General features: G+C 43.3%; 1 protein-coding gene across 1 annotated transcript in view; it reads right to left on the minus strand.

The window, feature by feature from the left end:
- Positions 1-16,775, minus strand: part of itpr1b (inositol 1,4,5-trisphosphate receptor, type 1b) — a 162,810-nt gene that overhangs the window by 56,554 nt on the left and 89,481 nt on the right. The window contains exons 39-41 of the mRNA XM_056275415.1: positions 10,539-10,586; positions 9,685-9,818; positions 7,184-7,361 (exon numbers count right to left, since the gene is read on the minus strand). Of these exons, the coding sequence (XP_056131390.1) occupies positions 7,184-7,361; positions 9,685-9,818; positions 10,539-10,586 (360 nt within the window). The remainder of the gene's footprint in view (positions 1-7,183; positions 7,362-9,684; positions 9,819-10,538; positions 10,587-16,775) is intronic.

The raw sequence follows: 16,775 nt of genomic DNA on the forward strand, positions 1-16,775 counted from the left end.
GGGTTTTTGCATTGTTTTTTTTGTCTTTCCCCTTCTAAAAGGCAAATGGCTAGTATATCCTGTCCCATTTTTCCTCTTTACAATCCCTCCTTGCATAAGACCTGTAATCAGCTGAGTGGTTAAAGGGAGGGCACACAGCGCCTCAGCTTAAACAGTGTTACATCAGCCTCACAAAGGGAGGGGGGGAATGGAGAGCAGGATGAGGTATGGGCGGGAAAGAAGAGAGGAGGAAAATCCTGCTCTAATTTTCATTGCCAGGACGGCACGCCGTGAGCAAGTGAGTGAGGTGGAGAGGGGAGGGGGCAGAAGTTGGGAGGAAAATGGGTGGAGGGGATGGGGAGTGACAGACAGAGGCAAACAGGAGTTATCACATGCATAAATTCTTTGGCAGTTTTGAAAACTTGTTATGTAACTCCATTTCCAGGTTGAGCACAAATCTTTTGGGTTTTTTGGACATTTAAAAAAAAGCCATCAGTAATACAATCATTGATTGTTCAGTGAGAAACACTAAGAAAATGCAATGAATAACAGAATATTATTAATGTAAACTGTCAAGCAGGGCATCCGGGTGGTGTGGCAGTCTATTCCGTTGCCTACCAACCCGGGGATTGGTGGTTCGAATCCCAGTGTTACCTCCGGCTTGGTCGGGCATCCCTAGACACAATGTGCCGTGTCTATGGGTGAGAAGACGGTTGTGGGTATGTGTCCTTGTTGCTGTACTAGCGCCTCCTCTGGTCAGTTGGGAAGCCTGTTAAAAGGGGAGGGGGAGCTGGGAGGAATAGCGTGATCCTCTCACACGCTAAGTCCCCCTGGTGAAACTCCTCACTGTCAGGTGAAAAGAAGCGGCTGGCAACTCCACATGTATCGGAGGAGGCATGTGGTAGTCTGCAGTCCTCCCCGGATCAACAGAGGGGGTGGAGCAGCGACCAGGACGGCGCGGAAGAGTTGGGTAATTGGCCGGAGACAATTGAGGAGAAAAAGGGGGAAATATAAAAAAATAAAATAAAATAAAAAATAAACTGCCAAGCATATGCATTTTAAAACGTCTAAGGGAAGATCACCTTGGACTATCTCCTGGGAGGTTAATTTGATAATAAACGCCAGCCTTAAATGAGTTAAGTAAATCCAAGTTGTTTTCCCCTCTCCCTTTTATGCAATATTGCCTGTTGACTAGTTTGCTTTTTTTCATGTTTTAAGCGGTTGACATAATCTTGTTGACAAGATGAGGACATTCACTGATTGTGATCTGACTGAAGTCAGCAGCAGCAGACTTACGCAAGCGGGCCAACTTCATCACGCAAAGACAGGAGCTTCAGAGCAGCAGCTTTATAACATTAGCGTGCTGAAATGATAGGATCTCATGACTGTTATCGTATAAACGCAATTTAATCTCCAGTTAGTTGCATGACAATACTGAAGTCAACACCTGACTGCCATATGACAATAAGCAGAAAACAATAAGAAACCCTACGGGAAGAGGGAACAGCTTGCTACAACTTTTGCCCTGTATTCTGTCTGCAGAGAATCAGAAGGAAATGACTACTATGTTGAAGAGATTTGCTTTTCACCCGTCTGTGAAAAAAGTTATGCTGTGACAATCAATGTGGAGTATCTGTGCAAGTCGTTACATTGACATCTAGTTAACACTTTTTATCCAAAGCGACTTGCAAGAGAGTCAGCAATATGCAGATAAATTTGCATGTTATCAACTGGTATCATAGAATGCTAAGTAGCAAAGTATCAGATCATAGCCAAGATTGCATGTCATGTGGAGTGCATTTAGTGTAGGTCCACCTTGTAGCATCAAGAGACAGGGAACAGAGGACTCTTAAGTATAATGTAGATGGACATTGCCACAAGTCAGAAAACGGGCAAATTAAATAGTCAAGTGCAAGTAGAAAAGAAGAAAAGGGCTCAGTAGTAACGGTGTTTAACTTAATATGAGTGCTATAGTAACATCAGGTACCGATTCATATTCACAGCAAAGGGCCACAAGAGAGTGGGCCCGAGGTAGGCCTGCCATTACAGTTCTGTAGTTTCCTTTTCACTCATTGTGAACAAATGCCTAAGTCAAATTATGTTTTGGATGCTAAAGTCAGTTGCAATTAAATACAAATAAAGCATAGGCGTGTGTTTGTTGTGAACATGTCTCCTGACTGACACACCCATGACAAAGCTATTGAAAGTTCATGGAAGTTCAGAGTGCAGTTCTGGGATCCATTATCTGAGATGAGGAAAGAGATAAAGATAACAAGTTTGACAAGTACAGGTTTCAGCAATATGTAGTCAAGGTGCAGTACACACACCTGTTGCAACAATAAGCCACAGCAAAAGAGAGCAGCTTTAGAGAGTATTTCCTAAAAACTGCCGCAGCAGTGGTTGCAGATTCATTCCCTCATGGAAAATTGGCAGCATGCTGGTTATTCAGCTTAACCCCTGAGCCCACTCGCCCCCTTACACATCCCAGAGCGATTAAGCCCTCTTTCGCTCAACACACTCTCTCAAGATAGTCAACATAAGTGGACAGTGGAGAAAAAATGGAGAGGGGAAAAAAAAAGAAAAGAAAAAAAGGCCAGTTTACATTCCTAGTTTTCTCTGCCTTTACCCCGCCGCTGCCATCATGGCTCTTGGCATCAACAAGGTCCAGTTATGTAAGACCTATTTATACTTTGCGCTCGTTTTTTCTCTTCACTCGTCTCCCTCCTTTTCCTACTGACACCTCTGTGAGTGACTGCGATAACTGGAGGGCATCTGTGGCATACTGTGCCACCACCCACTTGGTAACCACTGAGATCTGGCTCTTTCAAATTGCAGCAGATGTATACGTTGCATGGAGCGAGAAGTAAAAAAGAAAACGTGCGTGTTTTTCCAGAGGGATCTCTCATGCGAGTGTATAGAGATGCTCAAGATGCACATGACAGACCTAGCGTTACATTAAAATGATTATGCAGTTAAGATAGAGAAAGTTGCATCTGGTTAAAAAAAAAAAACAGCACAGGAGTGAGAGGAAACATTGATCATTTTCCAAGTACTACAGAGTGACATTTAATTGTGATCAGGGGATTTCCTGTCCCCCCGTTGCTGTCAAAAAGCTTTGGTATGTTAATGACACTGATGGCAGAACGTTCCATTTGCAGGCCAGGCCTTTAAGTAAGCTTTCCAAGAGCCTGCTGTAAAGTGAATCTGAAACCAGAGAAGGTGGAGGATAAATTAAACTGGATGTGGCTGCTGGTGACGACGTGTTGTGGCGTGCCTGTTGAGCAAGAATAGTGGCACCTGTTTGCCTCTGTGACAGGTTACGTCCAGAGGTCAGGGAGGGGGACTAAAGGGTTGGATTAATGGACGACCAGGTGTAGGGAACTGCTACAGTGACAGCCTGAGGTCTTACATAACAAATAAACACACAAAGATATGTGCCTGTGCATGTGATGTGCACGCAGCATGTCGGCTTACGTGACATACTGGTGGATAGTAATGCTGGTGGATTGCTGCCTCTCCAATGACTAACTTTAAGACCAATCTGTTGTTAGGTGCAGGAGGATCTGAGGGCTATTCTGTCAAGTTACGTAGGTCAGGAGCAAATGTTCGATAGAGTTGTTTGTTGTTGTAGAGGTACTGACAGGTGCACAAGGAGTGCCATGTGCTCCTGCTAAATGACAGACTGACTAGAAATTGGAGGATACTTTCCTCTTCATAGTCCAAATGTGACATCAGTTTTTCGGCTCCTGTTGAAAGACTGCCACTATATTATGAGCATTGTTAAATGTTTCTTTCTTTTTTTATGAAGAAGAGATTTTACGATTGCTTACAAGGTAATGCATTTACTTCTGGATAAAGTAAGACATCTGGAGCACATGATTAATAGCAAAAATAATTTGATAGGCGCAAACAAACTACCGTTGCAACCCGGAGTGTCTACATCACACGCCAATGTTGTAACAGCAGTTAATTGTTTGCACATTTCACATTTTTTTGCAATTAATCAAGTGCTCCAGATGTCTTGCTTTGGTCGGTTTCTCTGTCCTATGTGAGGCACAGGCTTTTAGTCAGCCGTTGCACTGTGCTTTACTTGTTTCTACATGTATTTCAAGGGTTCGTTTTCGTGGGTTATAATTTATTTCTGTGGATTGGCTAATTAATGTGTAAAATCAAGTTCTGATATAACTCCACAGACATGAAAACTACTCAAGGATGGGGAAATCAGCATTATTAGCTAAAGAGGAGCATCTCCCCTCTTCTCTGTCAGTGTCTCTCACTCACACACACACACACACACACACACACACACACGCACATGCATACACACAAACACACACACAAACCCCCCCCAAAAACTAAGCTTTTTAAGGCAGAACAGCAACTATACCATGGTCTCTATCCGCTGCAGCATAACCACTTCCAGAGTAACCTGCTTACTAGCTATGCAATGGAAACCCACCAAGCAGGTTACAATTTGGAAGTACCTGGGTTGGAAGTAACTGGGATTTAGCTTGCTGGCTTGACTCCACCATGTCTTAAAGTGATTTTGCAAATACTGTCAAACACGTATTTGCTGCAAAGGAGGACCTACTTTCTGATTACACTTAGGTCTTTTGGGTCAAGGAAGCAGTTACCAGTTCTGTTTGTTTCCCAAATATCAAGGGCATCGAATTATATGGGTGTACAACATGATACTCTGTTTGTTTTCCTTTTTCTGCTCCGAAGCTTGCAGAGAAAAGTTGTGCAACAGGTTCAGAGCTATAAAGGGAGTTAACGGGAACGCAGCAAATGCAATTACGTGGAATTGAACACATTAAAAATAAAACAAAAACAAGATTATATGAAAGATAGACTCCACGATTTTTTTCTAAGTATTTGAGATGTGGCCAATATTCCAGTTTGTGGTACAGCAAGAAGGCCCTATATTACAGTGGTATAGTTAGACTCTTGCTTGCTGCGTGCAAGATATGACCCTGCATAAGACTGATATGGCTGCAATCTGGCCCACTGCTTCATGTGTTTACTAATGTGCTTAGTCATTGTCATCATAGCTACCATATCCAGCTCGTTGTAGCCAGGCAGCACAAAGATCGGGGCTGTGGATCCATTTTGAAGCCACAAAACTATCTCTGTCTACCTCTTTCTGCCTTACTCACCCTTTCCCTGAACTATTAGGACTACGACCTTGGATTGCCTTGAAAACAAACAAATTAAGTTAATGGAGAAACCTGCGGGGTTGCTTGTGTCCTGCTTTTTATTTGGACAACAAGAAGTCTTCTGTCTTGAAAGGGGTGGGGGGGGCAGGCAACCCATTGTTATGTAAGATAGGGAAATGTGATGAGTCTGCTGATATGTTTAAGATTCACCTTGGATCATACATGATCCTGTTAACAAAGCACTATTGTCCCTGCAGCACTTACAGAGGAGGAAAAAAAACCCTCTGTGAAATTCTGAAGCCCTATAAAATTAGACCTCCGTGTGTTGGTTAGCCAGATATCAAGTACCCCAGCTATGAAGTACATTGTGGAAGCCAGCTGCCTCTGATGTTTTTCTCTATTATGTTATTCAACATATATTGGATCTAGACCACCAGGAATCCCAGATTTACCGAACATTTGATAAATAACAAAATAAATCCATTCTCTGAATTGGCTTTTCCAATAGAGAACAATCAGTATATGTTCTGCTCAAAATTTCTCTACTATTGACCTGGCTTGACATCCAGAAAAACCCAGCCAACTATAACAAAACAACTTGAAAAACACACAAAATAGCCATCACACAACAGAAATTAATAGCACAGGCTGCTTTAAGCACTACACACCTAGCTCATTTATGCCTTGCTGACCCAACAGGTCAAACAACACATCAAACATGAGGCATGCCGATGAAAGAGAGCTGGGGATGGGAAAAGTGGCAGTAGGGAAAGGCTGTTAGGTAGAAATCCCAAGAGCAATATTTAAGTTTATCGGATTTAGATGGTCCTGAAGCCCCAAACAGGGCTCTAACTTGGATTGCCCCCTTTCCATTGGCACAGCATGACCCAGTTAAGAGCCCTGTAGGAATGTAAGGAGGTCTGGTGCTCTGGGCATTATTCGCTCAGGCAAAGAGATAGGCAAACGCTTATGTAACTGGAGTCATGTGAGTGCCTTTGTGTACACACTGTGGGAAGTCATGCCCTGTCAGGTAGTGACACTATGCAAATAGGGGCTATTATGCAATGGGCTTGTTTATGCAAGAAAATACACAAAAGCACACATATGCAAACCGCACAAACCAAAACACTCAGATACACAACTTGTGAGAAAAACCAACACACACATTCATGCACACACCCACACACACACACATAGACATCAACACGCACAAACACCACAAAACTGAGCTGATGCAATTGCCTTGCAGTCAGTACAGTTCCCTCCCTTTTCAAACTTGCTGTTAAGTTGTGTTGCTTTAGAAAACTGGCTGATTGCCAGGAGGTGATGACGCCCTTGGCTCCACAGCTTGGACTTCATCTAGCAGACTACGGTTCTTCCACTTCTATGATTTTGCTTCCTGCTTTCTCTATATGGTGCACACTCACTTCCTCTTTCTCTTCCCTACTATCACAACCTGCAAGATGCGATTCAAAATGTCTGAGTTCAAATGTCTCTGGATTGTTTGAGAGCTACATTTTAAAGGCTTATTACACTGTCTGTCCTAAATCGCTTTTCTTTTTCATCTGATCATCCGCTGTTATTTCAGTTATCTACTGCAGGGGTGGCTAACCATGGGCCATGGAGAGCCATGTGTACGCAGGTTTTCATTCCAGCCGGACTCCACACCAGGTGATTTCACTGATTAGCAACCCTTCAACCAAAGAGGAAGAATGTATCAGTGAAATCACCTGGTGTGGAGTCGGGTTGGAATGAAAACCTGGATACACATGGCTTTCCATGGCACATAGTTAGCCACCGCTGATCTACTGCAAAGCACTGGCTGCAGCGCAACGACCTACATTCTTCACCCCACAGCTGGGAATGCCTGAGGTAACATCTACACATTGAGATTCCTCTTATGCCTCCCTGAAAGCTTTGTTTTTGTTTGGTGTCAGTCATCTGTAGGCGAGTCATGTGAGTGTGGCTCCTCATTCACTCTTCCCATCATTCTTGTCTTGCTGTGTGTTCATACTATGTGTTCTTGAACCCATTGCCTTCCAGCCTACCTGTATAACCGTGTTCCCACCCTCCAGTAGTGCGATGGCCAATAGGATGCTCTCCTGGAAGATGCGGTCACTGGTTGCATTCATGATGAGGTCGATGACCAGGTCAGAAGCCCCTTCCTTGTCCAGGTGACACTGGACCTCTGCCAAGCTCAATTCTCCCCTACCTCCAACTCCTGAGCTGACAACTAGGTGAACAGGGCAGAGCAAAAGATGTTATGGCAGTTAAATGGTTATCTTACCGACATCAGTGCTTAATTCAACTTACTCAATTCAACCCTGTGACAGATGCAAATGTGAGAGAAAAACTACAGACGGCTAGGCGATAACAGACTGTTTGCAAAATAATGACTGACACAGCGATCCACCAATCAATGCTTAGCAATTATCTCAACCTTCTCTGATATTCAACACTTACTGAGTAAGTAGCCTTGACAGTGTATGACAGAAAAACATATTGCCAATGGACAGGCAAAAGGTCTTGCTGGGGGAACTTGCAAAACAAATTCATGGAGTGCAATGTTTTCTTTATTTCTTTCCCCACTTACAGTTGCTCAGAGGCAACAGTCAGCCTAGTCCAATTACCATGTTGATGTGACACTAAAAGTAATAACAGCCGAGCTTCATCTCAAAAGATTATTGGATATAGCAGCAGTCACTAGGGGAGGCAGGACTTGGAGAAATTTTGCAAATGATGAATCAAATTTGGGTACTAAATATATAATTTGGAAGTTCAACTGCTCCTATAATATAATATTTACTGCTTGGTGGGTTCCTTTTTCTGTGGCGTCCTACATTAATATGACACTAGCATTTTACATGGTGTACCCCAAATGGGTAATGAAGCCTTCAACCCTGGTGAATGTTTGCGCCAGGCACAGCCCACTTCCCTATTCAGGACAATGTTACAAGAAATATATTCAGTTACGCTATCATTTATAGAATTGGGATATGCATAAACACCAGGTATAGCCCTTCCTTTCAACTATATGAATATATATTTTTGTATGCACTGTATCTCTCAAATGTGGCTATGTGTATCCTTCTACTGTTGCCAGCCACACAGAGAAAATGAAAAAAATGATGATTCCTGTTCAAGCCTCCTCTGGTTAGGTAAACATGTGTATCCAAAACTCAGTCTAATCATGGCTGTCTGGTCGCCTGGCAACAGCACGGCCTGTTTTGGACTCAGAGAGCCTGTCCGCTTAGAGACAAAGCCAAGGTTCAAGGACTTAATGGAGGACAAGGCCATGGCTGTTAAAAGGGACTCATTTTTCTTTACTCTAAAATACTCAAGATACATTGGAAGCGGCGAAATAGTCTGGCATCGCTCCTGCCTGCTACTATCTGCCATCTGCAGGCATGTCATCTTGCCGATAGACAATGTTAAATTGAATGAATGAAATTAGCCTACTTCAGATAAACAACTTAGATGAGACCGATATTCATGGAATGTGGATAAGATTGCTCTGTACATCATTTTTACATACCAGAAATGCTGACAATTTCTTGCAATTTTCCCCAAACAGCATTTCTTTAGTGCATCAGAACAACATATAGTTTTGTTTTTATTTGGATTTCCCCCTTTTTTCTCCCCAATTGTATCCGGCCAATTACCCCACTCTTCCGAGCCATCCCAGTCACTGCTCCACCCCCTCTGCCGACTGGGGAGGGCTGCAGCTACCACATGTCTCCTCCGATACATGTGCAGTCGCTTCTTTTCACCTGACAGTTAGGCGTTTTGCCAGGGGGACGTAGTGCATGGGAGGATCACACCGTTACCCCCAGTTCCCCCTCCCCCCCAAACAGGCGCCCTGACCGACCAGAGGAGGTGCTAATACAGCGACCAGGACACATATCCACATCCGGCTTCCCACCCGCAGAAACGGCCAATTGTGTCTGTAGGGACGCCTGACCAAGCCGGAGGTAACATGGGGATTCAATCTGGCGATCCCCATGTTGGTAGGCAATGTAATAGACTGCCACACCACCCAGATGCCCACAACATATAGTTCTGATACATTAGATACAACTATAAGTGAGACAGAAAGTTAAAAATGAATAGCCTATTTGTCAAGGGAGAATTTGCTCAGCAAACTTTTCTCTGAAATCCAATTGGTTGCTGCTTTGCGAATTTCTTGTGTGACAGGGTCAAAGTTTACTGATTTCAACATTTTCTCGCTAAGCCGCCAGCCTCCCTCCCGCTGCCAGGTATCCTATCATGCTTCATACCTGGACAACTTTAGTGCTTTGAGTGTAAATTCAGACTTAAGTACTGGACAGGGATCATTTTTGTGATTAAAGTCATGAAGCCTCTCGTTGGTATGAAAAACAAGTCAATAGTAACCATTTTATTACAATTTTTTTAATTTGGTGGATTCAGGCAGCGTTCAGGCAAAGGGCCCACTGGGCAACTGACAGAAAGCAAGGCAGAAATTTAATGATGACAACTCATGTAAACATTCATAGCCAGGCAACAAAGTGACACACAAAAACTGGTAAACACACCTGTAGGAGGCTTCCCTTGTGCTCCAGGACTGAGGGGACCATTGCTGAAAGTTGTGAGGCTATCTCTTCTACTGCCAGGTTTGAAATTCCCATAGTATCGATCCACCAAAATCTGACGGAGAGCTTCTCCCTATTGCAGGTAATGAATATTAGGGGGTAAAAGTCCCAATCCATATGGCATGACAAAGGAGTATAGCTAGAGCCCAGCAACAGTATCACTGAAACAATTTAGTAACTGATGGCAGCTAAGAGTAAAAAGTAAATGTAATGACAGTACAGTAATACAGTAAACAAATTAAAATAAAAAAAAGCAAAATACATTCTGCTCCCCTCTTTAGTAGCAATGATCTGTGTTCAACTTTCACCCTTGCTTGAGTAGCTTCGGAACCTAATGACAAGTCAGAGTCAATGCATGAGCTTTTGCAAAGCAATGCACTTTATTTTCCTATTTGACCTCTGCCTTCTGGTCTTGCTGGACAGAGCTATTAAAAAAGGCCCCAGAGAACTGACCCCTCACCTCTGAAAACATGCGGACACTCACTGGACTCATAGTAGCCCTTGTATTCATTTAGACTAAATCAATGTTGTACAGCCATGTGGAATCATCTGCAATGCTCTATACACCAGGATCACCTGGGGAGAGTCCCATAATACATTCTCAGTGTACAGAACACTGAAACAAACATGTACCTGTTTTATCATCTCACATGCTAAACCCTGTCAGTGATTGGCCATGCTATGAAACCAAAGTGACTGCAATTGCACAAGAACAACTGGTGTTGAGGCAAGCAGGAGGATTGAGTCAGAACCAGACCTGATGAGGACCAAACTCAGATTGTTTATTACCTACCCTCCTTTGATCCTCCAGTTGCTTCTGTGGCTGGTTGGGATCAAGCTCCTTACAAGGTGATGCAAATTAGTAGAAAGCAAAATAAATAAATAAAATAAAATGTTGGGAGAGGAAATTTCAGGAAACAAAATAGGAAACAAAACAGGCTGTTAACACAGTGCAGATTAGTCAGTTTATCACGCATGCAGAGGGTTGGGAGCAAAATAGATCATGCAGTTAATAGAGGGTAGTGGTTGGGTCAGATAGATGTGAGCTTGAGTCTCTGTACTGACAGTAAAAAAAAATTTTTTTTTCAATTCTTTATAAAACTTGCACTTCAGCATCACTATCTGTTCTTTTACTTTAAAAACATTATAAAAGCTGAAGACCATGCAGCCCTCCCTTTGAATTTTGGGTGCTCTCATTTCCAACAACATACTCTATGGCACATGGCGACTCCCTCATTACTTTGCAGTCACAGTGGCAAAAGAAATGATGCTAATTACATAAGAGAATGAACAGCTGCCAGGGGGAGAAATGCAAGCTGTGAGACTGGGAGTGTCAGGGGGGAATGAAAAAAATGGTGCTCTATCCAGGTTACATAATAGGAGCCGTACGCTACTGACTGGAAGCCCTCATGTTCCAATCTGCCATGGAAAAACACCTCACCCATGACTCCAAAACCCCGACTGAAAAAAGAAGGTCAGAAAACTGGACTTCACTCAAACACTAAGGGGTGGAAGGACGGATGAATGGAGGGAGTGAAAAATAGATTAATGGAAAGGAAGTCAACAGGACAAAAACAGTGGTCAGTTTGTGATGAAACTTAGGTCTCAAGGAGGGGAGAGAAAAAAAAACCATGTATTGGAGCGAGGTGAACGACAAAAATGGGTGCATGTAAGGAAGGGTTCTGACTCTACTAGCTTCTAAAAGAAATAGAATGGAGTAACACCAGTGTGAAGACACAACAGCTGATCTCTGATCAGCAATGACCCATATCAGTTTGCAAGAGAGAAAAAGGAGTCTTGAACACACCTCAGCAGGTACTTCAGGCTCAGGTGGAGGTGCCAGCTGATTGGAAATAAAAGGTTGTTGTTGTTAGTCAAGAATTAAAGACGTTAAATTGGTTCATGCTGTCACTGCCTTTTAGAGCTCCAAAAAGCAGCAGCCTCCATTGGTGCCCTAGCTTAGGTGCCACTGACAACTCATAACCCTAGGCTCCTAGCTAGTAATGCAGCAATGCCATGCCCTCTGCCATTTGGCATAGGTTATGGCCTTGCAATATGCAGGTTTGCAATATGTGCCATATTGCAAGCAAGGGGCAAAAAGAAGACAACAACCATGTTGTTATCTGATATCTCTATGAAAATGTAATGTTTACAGTAGGTATGAAATTGGATTTTAGTTTTGTGTCTTGGTGATCGCAATCAAGGAGGTAACAGTATGGCGCAAAGTGGATGACAAGTGCAGTGAGTTTGCCTGCAGCTGGAAAATTTTTATTTTTTGGTCAAAAGTTATGGATGTGGGATGTAATAAAACAAGAAAAGAAAAAACAACAACATGGGTGTATGTATATATATAAAAAAAAAAAACGCTGATGGTTCAGCCCCATAACCAGTGTTTGGCTGACTGAAAAAGTCAAGCTGGGTAACAAAACCCAGGTTAAGTGTTGATGTTCTAATCCTCAGCTTTGGGGTTAGGGTTATACAAGAGAAGGGTAGAACTTATACAAGGGAAACTGGAGAACTAAGACTAGTCTATGGTGTTGTAGTAATGTGCAGCCTAGAGCATAGAGTTTTGTCCAAACTTTAACATTCAAAAGCCAAATGAGGTGTCTATTGCTAAATAAAAATGTACTTTTACAAGCATATGATCATTTCAGTATCATTTAGGGAGCAGCACATTGCGCGGATATAATAGATTTAATGATATTGCCCCCTTTTCTTTTTTTTTGGGCCATAGGTAAAATTCATTGATGTTGGTTATCACTGACTAACTGAATAAAAGCTCTATCTAAGTTTAATTCTCAAAGTGAATTTAAAACTTGAACAATTAATGTTAACATGCAGAGGCTAGGAGGTTTAAAAAGCAATAAATAATAAAACAAAACTACAGATAAATATTTTGTGGTCTAGTAGAAATACGGTTAATGTGAAAAACACATGCAAAATGAATAAGCAAAAGCAATTCAACTGACAAATAGATGATGAATTATTGACACAACTGAAATTTGGCATAGATCTACAGAGCTTAGACCAGACTTGGACCAGACTTAAGACTTGGTGGTTGACAAGAGAGAGCTTAGAGATTTTAATTGCATTTAATTCTAATTGATTTGGAAAAACAAACGCTTCAATTAGCGGAGACACCTTACAATAATATTTGTTATTGTAACTTATAGAATACTGGAATGCAATGGTGAAATGTACCATTTACAAACTGGTTCAGTGATGGCTTAGATAGCTCCAATGATGTGGTCAATAAACAAGTAACTAATGTATCGCCCCCGTGGGCAAACATGAATGTTAAAGCACCAGACCTTAGTAGTAAGCATCATCAACTGCCCCCCGTCCATATCAACATTTAATCAGGGGTGGCTTATGGTTTGCATGATACATATAGATGACAAACGGCAGCTCAAACAATGTGGCGTACTTCTTAAACCAATCAGACGGGCATCCTGGTAGCGTAGCAGTCTATTTCATTGCCTACCAACACAGGGATCACCGGTTTGAATCCCCGTGTTACCTCCGGCTTGGTCGGGCATCCCTACAGACACAATTGGCCATGTCTGTGGGTGGGAAGCCAGATGTGGGTATGTGTCCTGGTTGCTGCACTAGCACTTCCTCTGGTCGGCCGGGGCGCCTGTTCAGGGGGGAGGGGGAACTGTGGCAATGGCATGATCCTCCCATGCGCTACGTTCCCCTGGTGAAACTCCTCACTACCAGGTGAAAAGAAGCGGCTGGCGACTCCACATGTATCGGAGGAGGCATGTGGGAGTCTGCGGCCCTCCCTGGATCGGCAGAGGGGGTGGAGAGCAGCGACCGGGGAGGCTCGGAAGAGTGGAGTAATTGGCCGGATACAATTAAGAAGAAAAAAAGGGGAAAAAAAGGCAAAAAACAAAAAAAAAAACAAAAAAAACCAAAAAAAACAAAAACAAAAAACAATCAGACTTAAAGGAAAAAATGACAGAGTGCACGGGGTGCAGTGGTGAGAGGCCTCATTGCCCTAAGCATTGTCAAAATCCAAGCAATGGTGTCTTATCATGCATTACACACCAACAACCAAATTCAAAACCTGACAGGCTTAACAGCATAAAAAAGCTCATTGTGCGACAGTTTTTAGACAGCAGGACATTGATTGTGGGAAACTTGTTCAACTGACCTTTTTCGCTACCATGGCATGGTCACAAATGCTTCTCTCATATGCAAAAGGTGATTATTGATCAGTTGACCATGGATATCAGTTCCACATGCTCCTCTCACCAGAGTAAATGAGAAAACTTTCATAGTGGTGGTGCAGGGCAAGTAAACACAAAGAGTAGGGTGTTTAGTGTTGAGTAAGGCGGCTGCTGGAATTCATCTGCACAACTGTGGCGAGTATTGGGTCATATCATTGACGTGGAATGCTAGTGGAAATATAAGACAACGTTTCCTTTGATTTTCCACCTGTCTTGGGCACTTATCCATGGTACCTGCATCTGGCACTTAGCAGTCCCTCCTTCCATCGACATCAGACTGTACACACAATTTGAAACCCAAACTCAACTCTCAAACTCACCCACACACAAAACACACATGATATTCACACTTCTCCTACACCAACCAAGTGTTTCCATTCTTGAGGACCCAAGATCTATCAAACGTACATTGAAGAGGAAGGTTTCAAAAATGACGTCCACAAGAATATAGAAAAACACGCGCACTCACACAAACAGAAAATGAGCTCTTCAGAGAGAGAGAAATGAAAGGATGGTTGGTTTAGCTCTTCGGAAAACCACACATTGACTACCAGCTCTGTCACAAACACAGGCCTCAAATTGTAAAAAGGTGTTGTGCGTGGGCCAATGTGAACAAGCCCCCCCCCGCCAACAACACCCCAACCATCCCAGGCCCAGTCCTCTGTGTTCTCCTAGAAAACAACTTCACTACACATTTATTGGGCAATTACGAGGTCAGACATCAGCAGGAAACCTGAAATTCCAAGAAAAAAAAAGACTTATGTAACTGATGCCTGAGAGCTGGAGCCCAGAAATCATGCAGCACTAAAGTAAGGAAACTGGGACAATGCTGCACAGCCCAGAGGAACCTCTGCCGCGCCCCCTGTTGAGTGCGAGGGGGAAAAAAAGGCTGCTCAGGGTCTCCCAAATTCACCCGCAGGGGCAAACAAGGGGATAGACGAGGACAAGCAGATATGTATGCACTGAGAAAACTTAGCAGAGGCACAGATGGGAGTGGCAACACAGAGGGAGTCGTCGACTGACAAGAGCGGAAAATATCAGGGGTAGAGGGGGAAAGGGAAAATAAGGTTAGGCAAGCAAAACAGGGGAATGGAGAAGCAAAGAGGACATGAATAGATTAAGTGAAGACGTGACTGAGTCCTCAAAATTCATTGAAACATCGGGTAGCACGGAACTCTCCAAATAGACACAATTTGAGCAGATGGTGCAAAACGAAAATAAAGTAAATAAGGAAGAGAAATTGACTGGGCGACAGGGAAAGTCAAAAATGTCAAAGATTTTGTGGAGTGCGAAAGAGAAGGAGTGCAAGTAGAGATAATGTACCAGGGCAGCTGGCAGTTGTGGGTCACGATAATGTGGAGATTGTGATCAGCTGGCACGGGCATAAACATGGTGAGAGAATGGGGGAAACACACACACACACACACACACACACACACACACACACACACACACACACACACACACACACACACACACACACACATATTCTCTTCCTGCATAGAAATTATCTCCCTTATATAACTGGGCCATGAAACTCATCACCATTTTAAAGCCACGTTATCTCAACAGACCTGATTACATCACTGCTACATGAGTGTACCATATCCCTGTCTGACCTTTCAAATCTTCAGTGGTCATCATAACAAGAGCACACATGTACTTGGACAATGACCCAGGAACACGTAAAAGAAAATAGTGAAAGGGAAGTGAGCAGAGTAATTTTTGCTTTCCCTTGGCCCACACTTTGCCTAACATCTCTTTCTGGTAATGTAATCAATTGCCCTAAGAGGGGATTCTTGCTATGAACAGACACACAAAAAAATAAAATAAAAAACACCCAGGAGACAGGGCACGTGAGGTAAAATGCAACCACAAACATGCCAGGGTCATTCAAACAGTGTCATAAATAGACAGCTTCATTCACACATCAGGACATTTCGTTGGCGGTGGGGAGTGGGTGTGTTTGGGCTCTCCTGTTGTGGTAGGTCAGAGATGAGCAGCAGGCTAAACCCTGGGGTTGCATAACAGCTAGAACAGTAGTGCGTCTCGAACTGCTGCAGATGGGGTAAGTCAGGGCTTTGGTTTGCTTGCTTGTCTGCGTGTCAGCCTTAGGGTTGCCTAGGCCCTTCCTGGGCCCCTAGTTGCAAGTTTTATTCAGTGGTGCATATGCAGTGTGTGTGTGTGTGTGTGTGTGTGTGTGTGTGTGTGTGTGTGTGTGTGTGTGTGTGTGTGTGTGTGTGTGTGTGTGTGCGTGTTTGAGAGAGAGACGGTATGCTTTTCACAGAATGAGGTAGAACCCATACATTCTTAAAATACTACATATGGGAGGAGTCGGTGAGGCGACCGAGCGAGCGCTTAACTTAAAACAATCCCGTTTTTGTGAGGCAAGAGACGCAGCTGGGGATTTCCATCACTAGCATAAGAGATGGTGGGAGAGAGAGAGAGAGAGAGAGAGAGAGAGAGAGAGAGAGAGAGAGAGAGAGAGAGAGAGAGAGAGAGAGAGAGAGAGAGAGAGAGAGAGAGAGAGAGAGAGAGAGAGAGAGAGAGCGAGAAATGAACAGAGAAAATAAGTGCTATGCACTTCCTGTCAACTGCGGAGAAACAGTCACAACTGTTTATCTCACACCCCTCCCAACTCAAATCACCTTTTCCTTTTCTCTCACTCTAATGACTAGTCTATTCTTCACTCTCTAGCGCTGTTTTCCTGCCTGCACACGTTCATACTCGAACCACATGCTTCCCTCCAGCTGTGGTTTAACCATCGAGTGAGACAGCTCGTGGTATACTCCGCAGAA

This window comes from Lampris incognitus, chromosome 2 (genome assembly GCF_029633865.1).
Source record: "Lampris incognitus isolate fLamInc1 chromosome 2, fLamInc1.hap2, whole genome shotgun sequence".
In the NCBI taxonomy this organism is placed as follows: domain Eukaryota; kingdom Metazoa; phylum Chordata; class Actinopteri; order Lampriformes; family Lampridae; genus Lampris; species Lampris incognitus.